The sequence below is a fragment of the Leptosomus discolor genome, chromosome 6 (assembly GCF_034619465.1).
Source record: "Leptosomus discolor isolate bLepDis1 chromosome 6, bLepDis1.hap2, whole genome shotgun sequence".
Classification (NCBI taxonomy): domain Eukaryota; kingdom Metazoa; phylum Chordata; class Aves; order Leptosomiformes; family Leptosomidae; genus Leptosomus; species Leptosomus discolor.
The window spans coordinates 16,435,879-16,450,625 of record NC_141396.1 but is presented as its reverse complement, the minus strand read 5'-3'; the positions used below and the strand labels follow the sequence as shown (position 1 = coordinate 16,450,625).

The 14,747-nt window shown below is 60.5% G+C and overlaps 2 protein-coding genes across 2 annotated transcripts in view; both read left to right on the top strand.

Moving 5' to 3' along the window:
- HPSE2 (heparanase 2 (inactive)) overlaps positions 1-9,011 on the top strand; it is a 111,565-nt gene extending 102,554 nt beyond the window's left edge. Inside the window, exons 10-12 of the mRNA XM_086466850.1 lie at positions 7,424-7,569; positions 8,565-8,711; positions 8,794-9,011. Coding sequence (XP_086322976.1) covers positions 7,424-7,569; positions 8,565-8,711; positions 8,794-8,959 — 459 coding nt within the window. The 3' untranslated portion in view covers positions 8,960-9,011. The remainder of the gene's footprint in view (positions 1-7,423; positions 7,570-8,564; positions 8,712-8,793) is intronic.
- A 1,026-nt stretch (positions 9,012-10,037) lies between these two features.
- On the top strand, positions 10,038-14,736 carry HPS1 (HPS1 biogenesis of lysosomal organelles complex 3 subunit 1). Its single transcript, XM_086466755.1, has 18 exons — positions 10,038-10,136; positions 10,217-10,354; positions 10,423-10,565; positions 10,794-10,902; positions 11,090-11,250; positions 11,333-11,435; positions 11,538-11,642; positions 11,730-11,799; positions 11,909-11,976; positions 12,552-12,719; positions 12,794-12,970; positions 13,042-13,109; positions 13,237-13,359; positions 13,462-13,527; positions 13,724-13,868; positions 13,966-14,079; positions 14,220-14,302; positions 14,574-14,736. The coding sequence occupies exons 1-18, from the start codon at positions 10,038-10,040 to the stop codon at positions 14,734-14,736; spliced, it is 2,103 nt and encodes a 700-aa protein (XP_086322881.1).
- Positions 14,737-14,747: the final 11 nt, after the last annotated feature.

Sequence of the window (14,747 nt, the reverse complement as noted above, 5' to 3'; positions counted from 1 at the left end):
GCCAGAGCATGGCTTGCTGAAGGGCAGAGTGGAAATGGTGCCCTGTAGAAATCTCCCAGCCAGCCTTGGCACAAGCGCCTGAAGCAGGTCTGAGCAGGGCATCCCTGCCACTGCTTTGTCCTTTCACCTACGATCATACCACGTCTCGAGGACTGCAGCATCCTCTGCTCTCTGCACCCTTGCTGCGTCCAGCCTTCCAGGAACTCTAAGTCTGCTCTGAGGCTCGTTTTATCTGCAAACAAGGATTTAAAGTGCCTAAACTCTGCTTGTTGTCACAGCAGGTAAGGGGCCTTTCTTTCTTAGTGCACTATAAAAAAATGTCTCTAAAGTACGTATGTTTGGACTCTCAAATGCACCAAAGCCATGCTGTAGCTGGCAGCTCTGGCACCCACCTGACAGAGCTGTGGGACATGTGCAGGCTCAGAGGTGGGCTGCTCCTCCTGCACTGGAAACTGGGGCAGAGACACAGTTCATCTGGGACCAGCAGCAGTGGCTTGTACTTGGAAGGATGGACACAGCCACTGCCTGTGTCTCCCAGAGGCACTGTGCTAGTGACAGACCTGCCCACGTTGTGACAGAGCCATCCTGGAGCTGTGGAGGAGGTGGGACAGAAAGACCCTTCCCAGGGTGGGTTATGGTGAAAAGCAGCAGCAGAACAGAAAACAGCAAATAAGTTGCATTTGGTTTCCAGGCCCTCTGATCTGACAGCTCTGCTCCCTTACTGTGGCCTCCATCGCCTGGACCCTGTTAGGGAGAGGTGGTGACAAAAAGAGAGGTTTGGCTGTTCCTCCATCTGCTCAGCTCCCTGGGAAGGTGGAGGCCACTGGCTGGCGGCCAGCTTGCAGTGGGCAGCAGTAGGCAGGGTCCACTTCCCACTTGCCACTTTCCCGGTGCCTGGGCAGGCTGTCCCCTCAGTGCCACTGGTGCCCGGCAGTGATTCCTGTGGCTGCTGCTCCCACAGCAGGAATTTTGCCCTAATGTCGGTGTTCAGTCTTTCTCCAGGATGGAGAAAAAGAGCAGAAGAGACAGAGACAAGGGAGAGGGGCTGAGCAAAGGGTGCAGCGACTCGAAGGCTGGGAAGACGTGATGCTCATCAGAGGCTTGGCGGGTTGTGCTGCTGGCACAGCTGGGGGAGACCCTGGGCTGTAGGATGAACAGCTGATGCTCAGCCCAAGCACAGAGCTTGCGGTGCGGCTGGCAGTGGTGGATGAGAATGCTGCTCTCCAATCCCATGGGCGCACACGTATTAGCAGGTTATTTGGGATCGGAGTGACTCTCCTGGCTGTCCCCATGTGCTGCACTTTGGGACTTGTTGCAGAATTGTTGTAAAACGTGGCCTGATTTCTTTTCCCGAACCACGAGTAGATCCTCAGTCCGCAGGGTCAAACAAGAGCCAACCTGCCATTAGCCCCCATAAGTGCACAGGGTGCACAACACGGCCACAGCAGCAACTGTACTGCTCTACAGAGCTTCTGCCCCAGCTAATGGAGCCATTGCCCCCCTCACCATGCCTGCCTCCTCTCCTCTCCCTCTCCCTTAGCTGAAAGGCACTGGGATGTGGGACTGGCAGCTCCTCATGTCATGCTTCAGCCATAGACCACTTGCTGGTAGAGAAAGCTGCCGGGACGATGTGAAGGCGGAAGGTGATGCAGGAAAGAGTGGTGTGAGATAAGTCGTTCACAGCCGTTAGAGCAGGAAGGAAGAGAATCAGCATGATGAAAGTGATGGATGCCCAGGCAGAGGTATCAGCAGCTTTGCGGGGGCTGGTGGTGGGCACCTGCAGGGACCGAGGCTAAGCAAGAAAGGAATTGGGCAGCATCAGCTGACCCTTTCATAGGTGCAGGTGTCTGGATCAAAGCAAAGGTCTGTCCTGCCCAGGAGGGACAGGGCTGTGTGGGCAGAGCAGAGGGAATAAGCGAAGGGCCACTTGGCCGCAGCATCTCTGTGCATGCTGGCCCTGTCCTCCACTGCTGATGCCACCGGCTCCTGGCAGCCCAGTCCACCTGAAGCCCCCTCGTTTGGGGCTAGGAGGAGTATTGTTCCCCTTTCCTAGACACACCAGAGAGGGAGTGTCTGTAGTGCTCAGTGCATACCCACAAATTCCCCCAATACAGCAGCAAATGTTGTAGGAGACTGCTTACAAAGTCCTCAGCTCTTCAGGACCTCCACACGAGGAGGATGCACACGCAAAATGGCAAACAGCTCACGTCCTTGAGGGTGGGTACATGCGAACTCATGAGGACAGCATCGGTGCCCACTCCCAGAGCTCATCATTTTCACTTCAGCAGATGTTCCCTTTGGGGAGAGGCTCTGCCCCACTCTGCTTGTCGCAGGACCTTGCACACAATTTGGGTGAGAAAGCCTCAAACTCCTACCATCCAAGAAGCACATAAAACTCAGGGATAATGTTAAAAGCGACACTAGTCCAGCCTTGCTGAAGAAACAACCAGCCGTGGCTTGAACAGGACATAAGGACTTCCGCAGGGAGAAAGCCTTGGATGTGAGGATCTCTTTAATCTAGTGGAAAAAGAAAGAACAAGAACCACTGGTTGGAAGCTGAAGCCAGACAAATTCAAGCTGGAAATAAGGAGTGGGATTGTTAACAGTGCGGATGTTTAACCGCTGGAACAGACTCCCTGGGAAGTGGCGGCTTCTCCATCCCTCCAAGATCTCACAACCACAATCACTACTTTTCTGGAAGATGCTTTTGCCAAAAATAGCCATCAGGCTCAACGGAGGGATAAAAGAGCAAAGGTCTCTGTCTTGTGATGTATGGGAAGGCAGACCAGCCAGCCCTTATCTCAATGCGGGTTGCTTGGACTGTGGAAAAACACAGATGAAAGGGCAGGAATGGAGCAATCTATAATATGCTGTTGAAACTTGAGCATGCCTGAGGGATGGAGGAAGAGCTTAGGCAGCTTCAGAAGAGGGAAGAAGTAAGAGGAAGAGGAGGAGGGCAGGCAGCAGGCAGCTAATGCTGCTGGTGACACGGGGAAACAGAGCCATGCCCCAGCAGCCCCAGCCAGCGGAGGCTGTGCACCGCAGGGTCGGCAGCCCACTCATTTGAAGTGCGGCTGTCTTTGCTGGTTACAGCTCCTGGGAGACCGCAGGGCTATAGCTCCATTACTCAGTTTTCTCGTTATGGTGACGTCTTCTCACACGTGGTGAGTGTGGAACTGAACTCAGGTGGGCTGTAAAGCTGCTTTGTTGCCTCTAGGAGAGAGTGTGGGGATACGGTCCTGTGCCCTTCCTGATGGCTCCAGAGATGAGAGGGTCTGGTTAGGAGGTCTGTCTGAAGATCTGCCTAATCAGCCTTGTTTCCAAAAGCTGAAGTCTCTAAAAGCTCCTGCGATGTGCAAGGAGATCAAGTGGGACCCTCTGGGCTTTCCCTGTCTAGTGGAAAGCTCGTTATTTTTCACTGGCCCCATGGAGCTCAGAAGATGTGGCTGGCCTGAGCTCTGCACATCAGCTTACTTGAGACAAGTGCTCCTCCTGCCCATAAATCAGGGGTCCCAGCCAGGAGACCTCCTGAGGCACAGGACGGCTCTGCCTTCAGGTGCTCCTTGCCTTCAGCTCTCAGGGATGGAGTGGCAGCACTGCTTAATGGGTCTGCAAAGTAATTAAAGCAAGAAAGCTCCCTCGATTCCCAGGGGACTAATAGCAGACCAGATTCCTGTCTGCTGTTCCTCCTTTACCGCCACAGCTGTATTGCTGGCTCAGCCCTCACAACAGGAGCCCTCTGTGACTCCAAAAGCCAAATCCTTTCTGCAGTTGCACTGGTTGGAGCCACGTATCTCCCTGGGCATCGCCGGGGCTGCCTCCACCAGGATGCTTGGCACTGCACTGCAAGGCAGGCACTTGTCTTTGCAAGGGGCATGTGGGCGCTGACAGCCTGGGGGCCACACTCACACAGGGTTTGCCATATGGGGGGGTGTGCCAGCTGCTTCAGGGGTTCAGGAAGAGGTCACTGATCAGTGGAAAAGCCACCTGGTTGCAGCCAAGCTGGTTTTCAAAAGCAACTGCTTCCCAAACTGGTCACCATTTGAACAGGAGCCAGTAGCTGCAGGTGACCAGCAGCCCCAACACAATTTTAACCAGTGTTCACTCATGCCAGTGGTAGGAGCAGCCCCAGAGCACTGGCCTGTCTGGGGGAAGTGCCCACACTGCGTGGGTTTGTTTTGGTCACGTTGGGTGCGTGTGTAATTCATCATCCAAATGCTCTGTGTCACCAGCTCCTGGTAATTTATTGCAAGTAACATGATTTTGGCCCCTGCCACAAGCAGGCTTGCGATGACGCGAAAAGCTGCAGCTGTCTTCGGTGCTTCCCTGCAGTAAGCTGAAGAGCTTGAGGCCGGTGCTGACGACTCCTTTTCCAGCCCCAGGTCATTTTTCTGGCCCTCCTTTGAACTCTCTTTGGTATTTCCACATCCTTCTCGAAACAGAGACTCATAGCTACCCTTGCCAGCAAGGCAAGGTAAAATCACTGCTCTCCCCTCACCTCCTGCAGATGCTGGAGGGAGAGGTGGGACCCTGCACTGCCCTGGGGGCACTGCCTACACCGAAATACTGCACGCTCAGCCATGGGCATCTGACACTTTGCAGAACAGCTCACTCTGCATCACTGCTGCCTGCCTTACCCATCTCATGGCATCTGCACAGTATTTCTCAGAAAAGCTGTGTACGCTTAGCTAGATCAGAAGCTCACAAAACGTGGCCATTGCTTCCCAAGGAGACAAGTGTCTGTCTTGTGCCCAGCCCAGAAGATACTGAACGGCACAGCTCTGCCTGTGAGCCACCACAGCAGGAACCTTGGACTCAGCTCCCCCAGCTCTACAGGGGAGCAGGGTTTGTCAGAGCACCCTTGGGAAGAGTGTATGCTGAGACGTGAGATTTGGCAGCAACCAGGGCAGGTCACAGGGCTGGGCAGCTCCCCACACCCCCACATTGCAAACCTTGCTGCTGCCGAGTCTTGAAAGTGGAGGGATGCTGGCCAGAGGGACGGGTTCTCACCCAGAGGCTGGAGCTGACGGTGCCAGCTCCCCATCACAAGGCCATCGCAAGCACCCTGCAGAACCGTTCTTGAGATCCATATGGAAATTTTGAGGGCGGCCATGAAGTCTGGACTCTCTCACTCCCGTAACTTGAGGGCAAAAGCAGCATCTCGTCAGTGGAAATAAGGAGAGGAGGCGAGAAACCCCAGGGAGGCTGCTAGAAAGACCTAAGAGCCTGAGCTGACAGGTAGCTTGGGGCACTGAACTCATTTATTTTTAACTCATGACCGTGGGGCTAAACACTGCAATCTGTGCTCACCTTTGGCCTTGCCATAAACTCAAGTAATTACTCATCTAATGACGCCTGCTAATCGACATGGCTCACTGGGGAGCCGGCAGTGTGCTGGGCACTGCTTCTCCCACCTGCCGTGAGCCCGAGCCGGGTGGGCTGGCACAGCTTCCCATGGTGGGGGAAGGCTGACACAGCCCCTGCAGCATGGTGCAGGCAGGGACATCCCCAGGACGTGGGACAGCACCGCCAGCCAGGAGGGACAGGGACAGCATCACGTGTGTGGTATTGAGCAACTGCCGCTCATCCTCCCCAGGCGCTTCGGCCTCATGGGCTGAGTTTCCTTGGGATGCACAAGCCTCTCCCTTCATCCTCACGTCTCCTCCGGGGCCAGGGGTTTGCAGGGGAAGCGGCTACCAGGCTGCTGTGGCTCATGGCCCTGTGGTTTTGGCTGGGAGCAGTGAGAGGAGAGCAGGTGGCGGCTTTTCCTCCAACACTGTGGCAAAATCTTACCCAGAAAGTGGGAAGTAGGTTTGGATCTCCCTTTGCCAGGCCAGGCCAGCACTGCTGGAACAGGTCAGCTTCTGCTGAGGTGGGCTGGAGAGAGAATGGGACTGGCAGTCTGGTCTGGCTGGTGGGTGTTTGTCTCATGCCGGTCACTGCTGCAGCACTGCTCTGTGTTTCATCTGCTGGCCTCTTCATCCAAAATCCATGTTAACTGGGGGCTGTGTGAGGGCTTCCCACCCACAGGATGAACACCTGTACAAGGGATCTGTAGTTCCACCTGCCTGTCCTGCCCTATAGCCTGGGGCCCCAAAGACCCCTGTGCCCACCACATGCCCCTCTGAGGTAGCAGACCCCTTCCTGGCACTATCCTGACCATGCAGGGCTTTCCTCCTGCCTCCCCAGGCAATGTGCAGAGCCACAGCGTGCTTGATCTGTGCTGCTTTCCACATCAGCAGCCCTCCTGTGCAGTTCAGACGCTACCAGACAGAACAGTCCCTGGTGCCAGCGTGACCATCACTGCTGGGTGTTTGACATTGCAGACAGGGATGGGGGATCACCCCAATTGCCCTGGGGCACATGGTCCCTCTGGGGTAGCCAGTCTGGGTTGCGCAGAGAAGGTTTATCCAGCGTGCTCCTGTGTTTGAAGGTGCCCCGGCACCCAGACAGTGCCCAGCATGCCCACAGGCAGCACCCAGAGAAGCAGCGTGAGAGGCTCCATCTCCCCAGCATCACCCAGGGTGCCCAGAGCAGCAGCGGGGCCAGAGCCCCATCCTGCAGAACAGCAGGCGAGCGCCTGAACCTGCTCTTCCCCTTCCCACAACCCTGCTTCTTTTACCGCACACCTCCCAGCTTCTGCAGCGGATGAGTGGGGGCCCTGCCGGCAGCAGCCTCCGTCACCGCACAGCCTCACCTCCCTCCCCGGGGCTTGGGGCCCATCCTGTGTGCCGAGCGAGGCCATGCCCTGTGGGAAAAAGTAGTATGTGGTGACGTAATTAAAGGCTGCATCATTAACGCATGTGTGCAGGGGCTGAATGTTTCCTATTTCTTCAGTGTTTGGCTTCTCCATGCTGTGTTCATGGGTGCTTAACTCCACAGGAGGCTTTAAAATGGGAGCAATACCTCTGGGAAGTGGAGCACCCGCAGCAATCATCAACACCAGCATGCCATGAACAGAGCTGGAGAGCAGAGGAGAGCTCTGGTGTGAGCTCTGTGTGGAGAGTGGGGTAGAGGGCGACCTGCCTGCTCCAGAGATGTCACCGCCCCGTGTACATCAGCTGGAGCAGGTCCACGGCATGGCTACGTGCGGGGCCATGGGAACGTGCGGTGGCATCCATGCTGCTCCCCACGCTCCACAGCCCAGCCAAAAGCTGAGCTCCTTTAGAGGGTATTGGTGTCTCTCAGCATCAGCAAAGCAATGTATTCCTCCCATAATCTCTTTTCCTGGAAACGGCGATGCTGTTTTAGCTTGGACTGCACAAAAAAAGCTCACCCCAATGCAGACATCTGGCACACAACATCTTCACCCCAACTCCCAAAATTTTGCTGGGCTGTAAGCAGGGCAGCCAGCCTCTCCTACTCGCTCCTGCTGTGAGTCGGGAGTACTGTTGTGCTGCTGACTGTCCCCTCTGTCCCCCAGGACTACTGGCTGTCCCTGCTCTACAAGCGCCTCATCGGTCCCAAGGTGCTGGCGATCCATGTGGCCGGTCTCCAGAGGAAACCCCGGCCCGGCAGGGTCATTCGTGACAAGCTCCGCATTTACGCCCACTGCACCAGCTACCACAAGTAAGCGGAGCAAGGGAGGCTGGGGGCTGCAGTGGGGGGATAAGTGGGACCCCCAGGAGACGGGGACCACTGAGGACATGCTGGAGCAGAAGGCCAGGGTTTGGCTTCAGCGAGCCAGGTTGGCTTCCCAGGGGACTTGCTCAGGTGGTGCTCTGGCCGCTGTGGCAGTGGAGGGAGCACACAGGAACGGTGATGCCTCCGATGAAAGTCACAGCAAGCCAGTGCCTGGGAACGGGGCTGGCCGGGGCCGGTGTGGTGTCCGCCGGGCAGCCCTGGCAGCAGAGATCAAGGGAGTGGATTTCACATGAGGGGCCCCCGGTCGGTCGGGTTACCCGCTGGGCTGCGCTGCCGGGGAGCCCGGCCTGGTTATTGTTTCGCTGATAAGGTCTTTGAAAGCGCCCCAGTGAGCCAGGGGGGCGGCCACCTCCTCCGCAGACACAAGTTGCTATTGTGGAGGAGGAGAGTCTGTTTCTTTACACAGTCCAGATGCTTTCAACATGCCTCCAGCTCGGTAGGAAACCTTGTCCAGTAACTGACAGGTGCAAAGTGCTTTATAGCCTTTGTTTGGGGCTGCCTGATTAGGCAGGGACAGAGGATCAGTGTCTGGAGCTGTCAGTTAGGTGCCCTGGGCGGCGGGGGCAGACGCCACTTGCGCACAGAGCTCCGCTCCATTCTCAGCCTCCCCCTTGTGAGGCCCTGGGGAGGCTGCCCCAGGACCACCACCCCCCAGCTCCAGACACCAGCGTGGCACCCCCTCGGGCCATGCCACCCCTGGCTGAGGAGGAGAGGGGGAGATTGGAAAGGTGTCATCACAGAGCTAGGGTTCATGTTGGGAAGGTGGTATCTCCCTGTGGAGGGGCTGCCAGGATGGTGACGTCCCCTTCGGATGGCTGCATGAGGCCAGTTCTTGCAGAGACCCCCAAACCACTTCTTGGAGGCGATGGTCCCAGGGCACGTGCCAACACGCCACTCAGCTCCCATTCTCCCCTTTGCAGCCACAACTACGTCCGGGGGTCCATCACCCTTTACATCATCAACCTGCATCGCTCACGGAAGAAAATCAAGCTGGCAGGGACGCTGCGGGATAAGATTGTCCACCAGTACCTGCTGCAGCCCTACGGCAAGGACGGGCTCCACTCCAAGTAAGTGTGATGCTGGCAACTGGGGCTGCCACCGCTACCCCGTCCTTGATGCCACCACCCTGACCCTCTCCTGGTCCCACAGGTCGGTCCAGCTCAACGGGCAGCCGCTGGCCATGGTGGACGACGGGACCCTCCCTGAGCTAAAGCCTCGTCCGCTGCGGGCCGGCCGCACCCTGGTCATCCCCCCACTGACCATGAGCTTCTACGTGGTGAAGAATGTGAACGCGCTGGCCTGCCGGTACCGATAGCCCGTGGCCCAGAACGGACATGCCGGCCCCGCTCCTGCCCCCACACACTCCCCAGGACATGCTGCCCGCACAGCCTCGCAGCAGAGCCGTGTCGGGTGGGCACCGCGCCGTGCCCTCGTCCCTGCACCCTGGATGCCCTCTGGCTTGGCACCCTCTCCCGCCCTGTGACCGCAGAGCTCTGCTTGGCCCTGGCCACTATCCCACCGGAGCGGTGCGGCAGCGAGTTTGCAGGGCCTGCCGCGATCCGTCCTGCAAGCTGTGAGAAGCCCCCGGGGTCTGGTGCCCACCGGCTGCTGGGGAGGGCTGGGGTGCAGAGCCCTGGTGTAGCCCGGGATGGGCACCCTCCTCGGCCCCCCCACTCCCGCTGCCCCTCAGGGTGAGCCCTCTAGCAGCCGGGTCCCCGCTTTCCTCTGCACCTTCCCGGGCGGCGGGCAGCGCTGCCGGTGCAGCAAGCGCATGGAAGCAGCTCCCTCTGCTGCCGCCAGCCCGGCCGGGACCGGCGCGAGGATGCTGCGGGCAGGGCGGGCCGGGGGAAGGGGCGCTGGGGTCCGCCCCGGGCGGGCGGGGTCGAGGGTCCGCGGCTGGAAATGTTGAGAATTAACTTATACGTCCCGGAGCGGAGCGGCGGGGCCGGCGGGCAGCCCCGGGCCCCCCCACCCCGAGCGGGCGGGCAGCGGTGTCGGTGGCCGCCGGGCCGTGTGTGTGTCCTGCCCGTGAGAGAGGCGATGTCGAGGGCAGGGGCAGCCGGGACGCGCCGAGGCGCTACCGGAGGTGTAATAAAGTTGGGCTGTCAACGGCGCCGCTGTCTTCTGTCCGCCGCGGGCCGGGGCCGGGCCGGGAGCGGGGGAGCAGCGGGGCGGGAGGGGGAGCGGGGCAGCCCCGGGGCGGGAGCGGGAGGGGGAGCGGGGCAGCCCCGGGGCGGGCAGGGCGCCGCGGTGCAGGGCCGCGCCGGGCCGCCGGGGGCGCTGCGCGCGTGGGCGCGGCGGTCACGCGCGGCAGAGCAGGAAGCGGCGCGGGGCGGGCGGAGCCGCGCGGTCCCGGTGCCCCCCGCCGCCGCCGCCGCGGGCCGGGCCGGGCCATGCGTTGCGTCCTGATCGCCAGCACCGCGGCCGAGCTGCTCTTCTACTGGGCCGATGCCGCCTTCCTCCGCCGGCTGCGGCCACCCCACGCCGGGCAGGTGGGGCGGGACGGGGCGGCGCGGGGTGTGGGGAGGGGGTGCACGGTGCGCGGTCGCTGACCCGGGAGCGTGTGCCCCAGGGCCCGGCGCTGGAGGACAGCCTCAACACCCTCTTCGCCCCCCTCATCATCTCCTGCGCGGCACTGCTGGAGAAGCTCGCCGACACCTACACCTGCTTCGCCACCGAGCGCGGGCGGCACCTCCACGTCCTGCACATGGTAGGGTTGGCACCGGGGACCGGGGACCCCCCCGGCCAGCCCCCCCCTGACCCCGCTGCCGGTTGCAGTTCGGGGATTGCCTGTACATCGCAGTGAATGGCGATGGGACGGAGAGTGAGGATGACCTGCGCAGGACGCTGTTCGTGCTGCGGCGCCTGGTGGAGGTTCACTGCGGCCTCGTCACACTCGACGCCCACCTCATCCGTAAAGAGTGAGTGGGCACGGCTGGCCGGCACGGGCTGGCACACCGGGGTGCCAGGGCAGCTGCCAAGCGATGCCTTCATGCTCCTCGGAGCAGTGGGAGTATATGTCTCCAAGCTGGGACCCCCCTTTGCAGCAGGACCCTCCTGCCTGCTGGGCTGCAGCTGGGTTTTGGGGTGCCCCTCGCACCCAGTGAGGTGATGGCCATCTCTCAGCTCACGCTTTGCGGCCATTGCAGGTTGCGGCCAGCTGATTCAGAGCAGCGGGAGCGTGTCTGGAGCCTGCTGCGGGGCCTGCTGGAGACCTACAGCCGCCTGCGGGAGGAGGACCAGAGCTTTGCGGTGGAGGTACCATGCCCCGGGGTGTTCCTGGCCTTCAGGGCATCCCAGGGGTGTGAGGCTGTGTGGAGTCCAGGGATGTGGGGAAAGGCTCTGGGCTGGGGACTCTGGGGCAGTGGAAGCGCAGACCTGCCTCTGAGGCTGCGTGGCTGGGTCTGGGGGTGCTCAGCAGCTCCCCCCCCTACCTGCACCCCAGGCCGTGGAGCGGCTGATCCACCCTCAGCTGTGCGAGCAGTGCATCGAGTTCCTGGAGAGGCAGGTGGTGCAGTACATCAATGCCAGCCCCGAGCGTGGTGGGGACGAGGTGGGCCATGCCTTCCTCCTGGTGCACACCAAGCTGCTGGCCTTCTACTCCAGGTGCGCCCAGCCCCAGCCCCAGCACCCTCCCCAGGGCAGCCACTTGCCCTCCTGGCTGACCCTGCCCTTCTCTGGCCCACAGCCGCAACGCCAGCTCCATCCGCCCTGCAGACCTACTCATCCTCATCCTCCTTGTGCAGGACCTGTACCCCAGCGAGAACGCTGAGGAGGAGCTTGGCCCCCAGGTGCTCCAGAGCAGGGTGTGGGGGGCAGCGGGTCGGGATGCTCCCACAGGGTGATGCCTTGGTGGCCAGGGCTTAATTTTTTTTCCCTCTCTTTTTGGAAAGCCCATGGCAGGAAACATGGTCCCCCAGGGACCGAAGAGGAGTGAGAGCATCCCCGTGAGCGGCCCTGGTTCCCACGGAGCTGTGGAGAAGGATTCAGATGACCAGGTGAGTCCCTGGGATTGCGGCAGGGTGGGACGCTGGCCAGGCTGCCTGCATCGCTGCCGTCGCTGACCCAGCCGTTCTCACCAGCAGGACACAGATGATCCCTCTGTGCCCGAGGTCTACTACACGCCTGAGCCCTCACCGGGCAGGCACAGCACAGGTGAGTGCCCAGCTGGGCAGCAGCCCTGCCCCGTGCCCCCCAGCCCCGCAGAGGCTCGGGGGCTGTGTGGGGGACTGGTGGGGAGGGCGACCTGCCGTGCTCCCCGCAGGCAGCGAGAGCTGGTCGGAGAGCGCTGAGATGCTGAGCGCCGGGGAGGCAGATGCTGCAGACATCCAGGTGAGCAAGGGGTCCCGTGCTCCCTACTGGCTCCACACCTCCTCAGCCTGTCCTGGTGCTCTTTGTGGTCTCTGGTCCTCATCGCTTGTCTCCTGCTGGGCTGTGGCTTCCGCAGTCTCTAGGGCCAGGGATGCACCCTGTGTCCCCCATGTTAGGTATAACCCTGTGAGGGCTCTGACCATCCTCTCTGGGGCATTGCTTGTGGTCTTCTTGTCCAGGGTTGTCAGCACAGAGGGGTTGGGGCTGCCTCAGAGCAGTCTGGTGTCTCCCTCTGCTGCCTCCGGGCTTCCTGGGCTGCTTCCCTCTGCAGCTCTGCAAGCAAGTGCTGGCCTTGGCATAAGACATTTGCAACTTGGGTCTTTGCAGGCAGCTTCCTTTCTATCTGCTGCTCTTTTGGGATCCCTGAGCACTTCCCTCACTGCTGATCTTTTGTCACCTGGCCCCTCCAGCCCCCTTGGTTCAGTAGTGTCTGGTTGCAGCTTTCAGGGCATTGCTGTGTCCCTCCAGAGCATCCTGGGTCAGTGCGGCCTGTCTCATCCCTGTGGGGGGGCTGAGCATCTCCCCTTTCTCCCCAGATGGCAGAGGACTTGCTCCAGACCTTGGGGCCTCTGGTCCCTGAAGCTTCAAACCCCAGAAGGATTTTCCTGGATGCCAGCCTGCGGGAAGGTTACTGCCCCTTGCTGCCACACACCATGCACTGCCTCCCGCTCTGGCCGGGCATCTCCCTCGTCCTCCTGACCAAGGTGAGCTGCCTCTAAGGTGAGGGAAGTGATGTTGGTCTGGGTACTGGCTGACCCACCTCTCCCGTCCGTGGCAGGGCCCCACTACACAGGTGGCCGTCACCTTGTACCAGCTGCTGGATGGTTTCTTGGTGCTGGAGAGGAAGCTGGAAGAAGGGCCGGAGGCGGGAGCCCCACGCTCCTACCCATTCCTGGCTGAGCTGCGGCAGCGCATGGACAAGTTTGTGAAGAAGCTAAGCGCGCAGGACATCCAGGTGGGAGTGGGGATGTGAGGACACTGTCCTGCTGTCCCTGCAGCCTGATGCTGAACCGTGTCTCTCTCTAGTTGCAGAACACCTGGGTGGACTTCAAGAACAAGGTATTTTCCCGGACCGAGCCTGGAAGCTACCTGGAGTGAGTATGGGGTGGCCAGGGAAAGCCTCCAGTGCAGGTGGGGACATTTCCCAGCCCAGGGGACCCCTCCTTGCAGTGCTGCGGACCCAGGGGCCAAACTCAGTGCTGTCCATGTCTCCCGGCTCAGGCTGCTGCAGGCAGTGGCCAATGTGAAGCGGCATCTCTGCTCCGTGTACCGCCAGCTCTTCCTGGCCTCCACGGGCCACGGCCTGTCCCAGGGGCTGCGGGACCGTGCCCAGAAGCTGATGAGGTGGGTGCGTGGGGGTGGCCAGCATCCCTGGGGGGCTCCCCTACACCCAGCTGTGTTGAGGCTTGGGGAGTTCCAGACTCTCACCACATCTCTTCTTGGCAGGGAGAAGCTGCTGGACTGGCGGGACTTTCTGCTGGTGAAAAGCAGGCGCAATATCACCATGGTGTCATACCCGTCCCTGCGGCTGGGAGCCCAGCCCAGCAAGGAGGGGTCCCCAGAGGGGTAGCAGAGGTGGGAGTGGGACCCTGTCACCCCAGCACAGAGCTCAAGGGGAGGAGTGTGGTAGGCAAAGGTGGTTTCCCCATGGTTCAGGGGCTGTCCTGGAAGGGCACCAAAGTTGTTGGACACCCTTAACCCACCCCACGTACCTGGAGGACTTTCCTGGCTTGGTGCACTTCATCTACGTGGACCGTACGGCCGGGCAGATGATGGCACCGTCGCTCAGTGTGACAGAGAAGTCCAGCTCGGAGCTGGGCAAGGGCCCCCTGGCCACCTTCATCAAGAGGAAGGTACTGCTCATGGGTCTACAGTTGGGATGGGGACCACAGGAGGATGTGATGGTTGGGGGGTTTTCTGCTCAGGCTTCAGGTGCCCCTTGTCCCCCAGGTCTGGTCCCTGATCACGTTGGCCCGGCGATACCTACAGAAGGGCTACACAACGCTCATGCTGCAGGATGGTGACTACTGCTGCTCCTACTTCCTCTGGTTTGAGAACGAGCTTGTACGTGGGGCCAGGAAGGGGCTGAGCCCCTCTTCCTCTTGTACCTTCTGGGGTCAGGGAGCAGGGCTGTAGGCACAGCCAGCTCTGGCTCCTTGGTGGTCCCTTCCCTGCTCCTGCCCTCTGCTGTCATCTGTCCCCAGGGCTACAAACTGGAGGTGATGGAGGTGCCAGTTCTCTCCGATGATTCTGCTCCCATTGGGATGCTGGCAGGAGACTACTACAGGTGAGTAGTCCTCAGCCCTGCAGTTTAGCACTGGGGCTGTGCTGTCATGGGGGTCCCTGTGAGTGATGCTGTCCTCACTGGGATGTCACTGCAGGGTGGTACCAGTGCTGTAGTGTCACTGGGGTTGCACCAGCCTGTCTCCCCAGCCTGGTGCTGTGGTCCTGATGATGGATGGGTGCTGTGTTCTTGCTGAGGACTTTGGAGGGGGAAGGTGGTTAGAAAAGGGGTGCCAGATGTGCTGTGTCTGCTGAGCCCTCTGTCTTCTCCCCAGGAAGCTGCTGCGTTACTACAGCAAGAACCACCAGGCAGAGGTGGTGAAGTGCTACGAGCTGCTGACTGTGCACCTGGGCATCATCCCCTCTGAGCTCGTGGTCCAGCAGGCCTGCGACTTGGCCCGGCGCCTCTGGGAGCCCTCCCGCATCCCCCTGCTCTGAGCTGCCTCCAG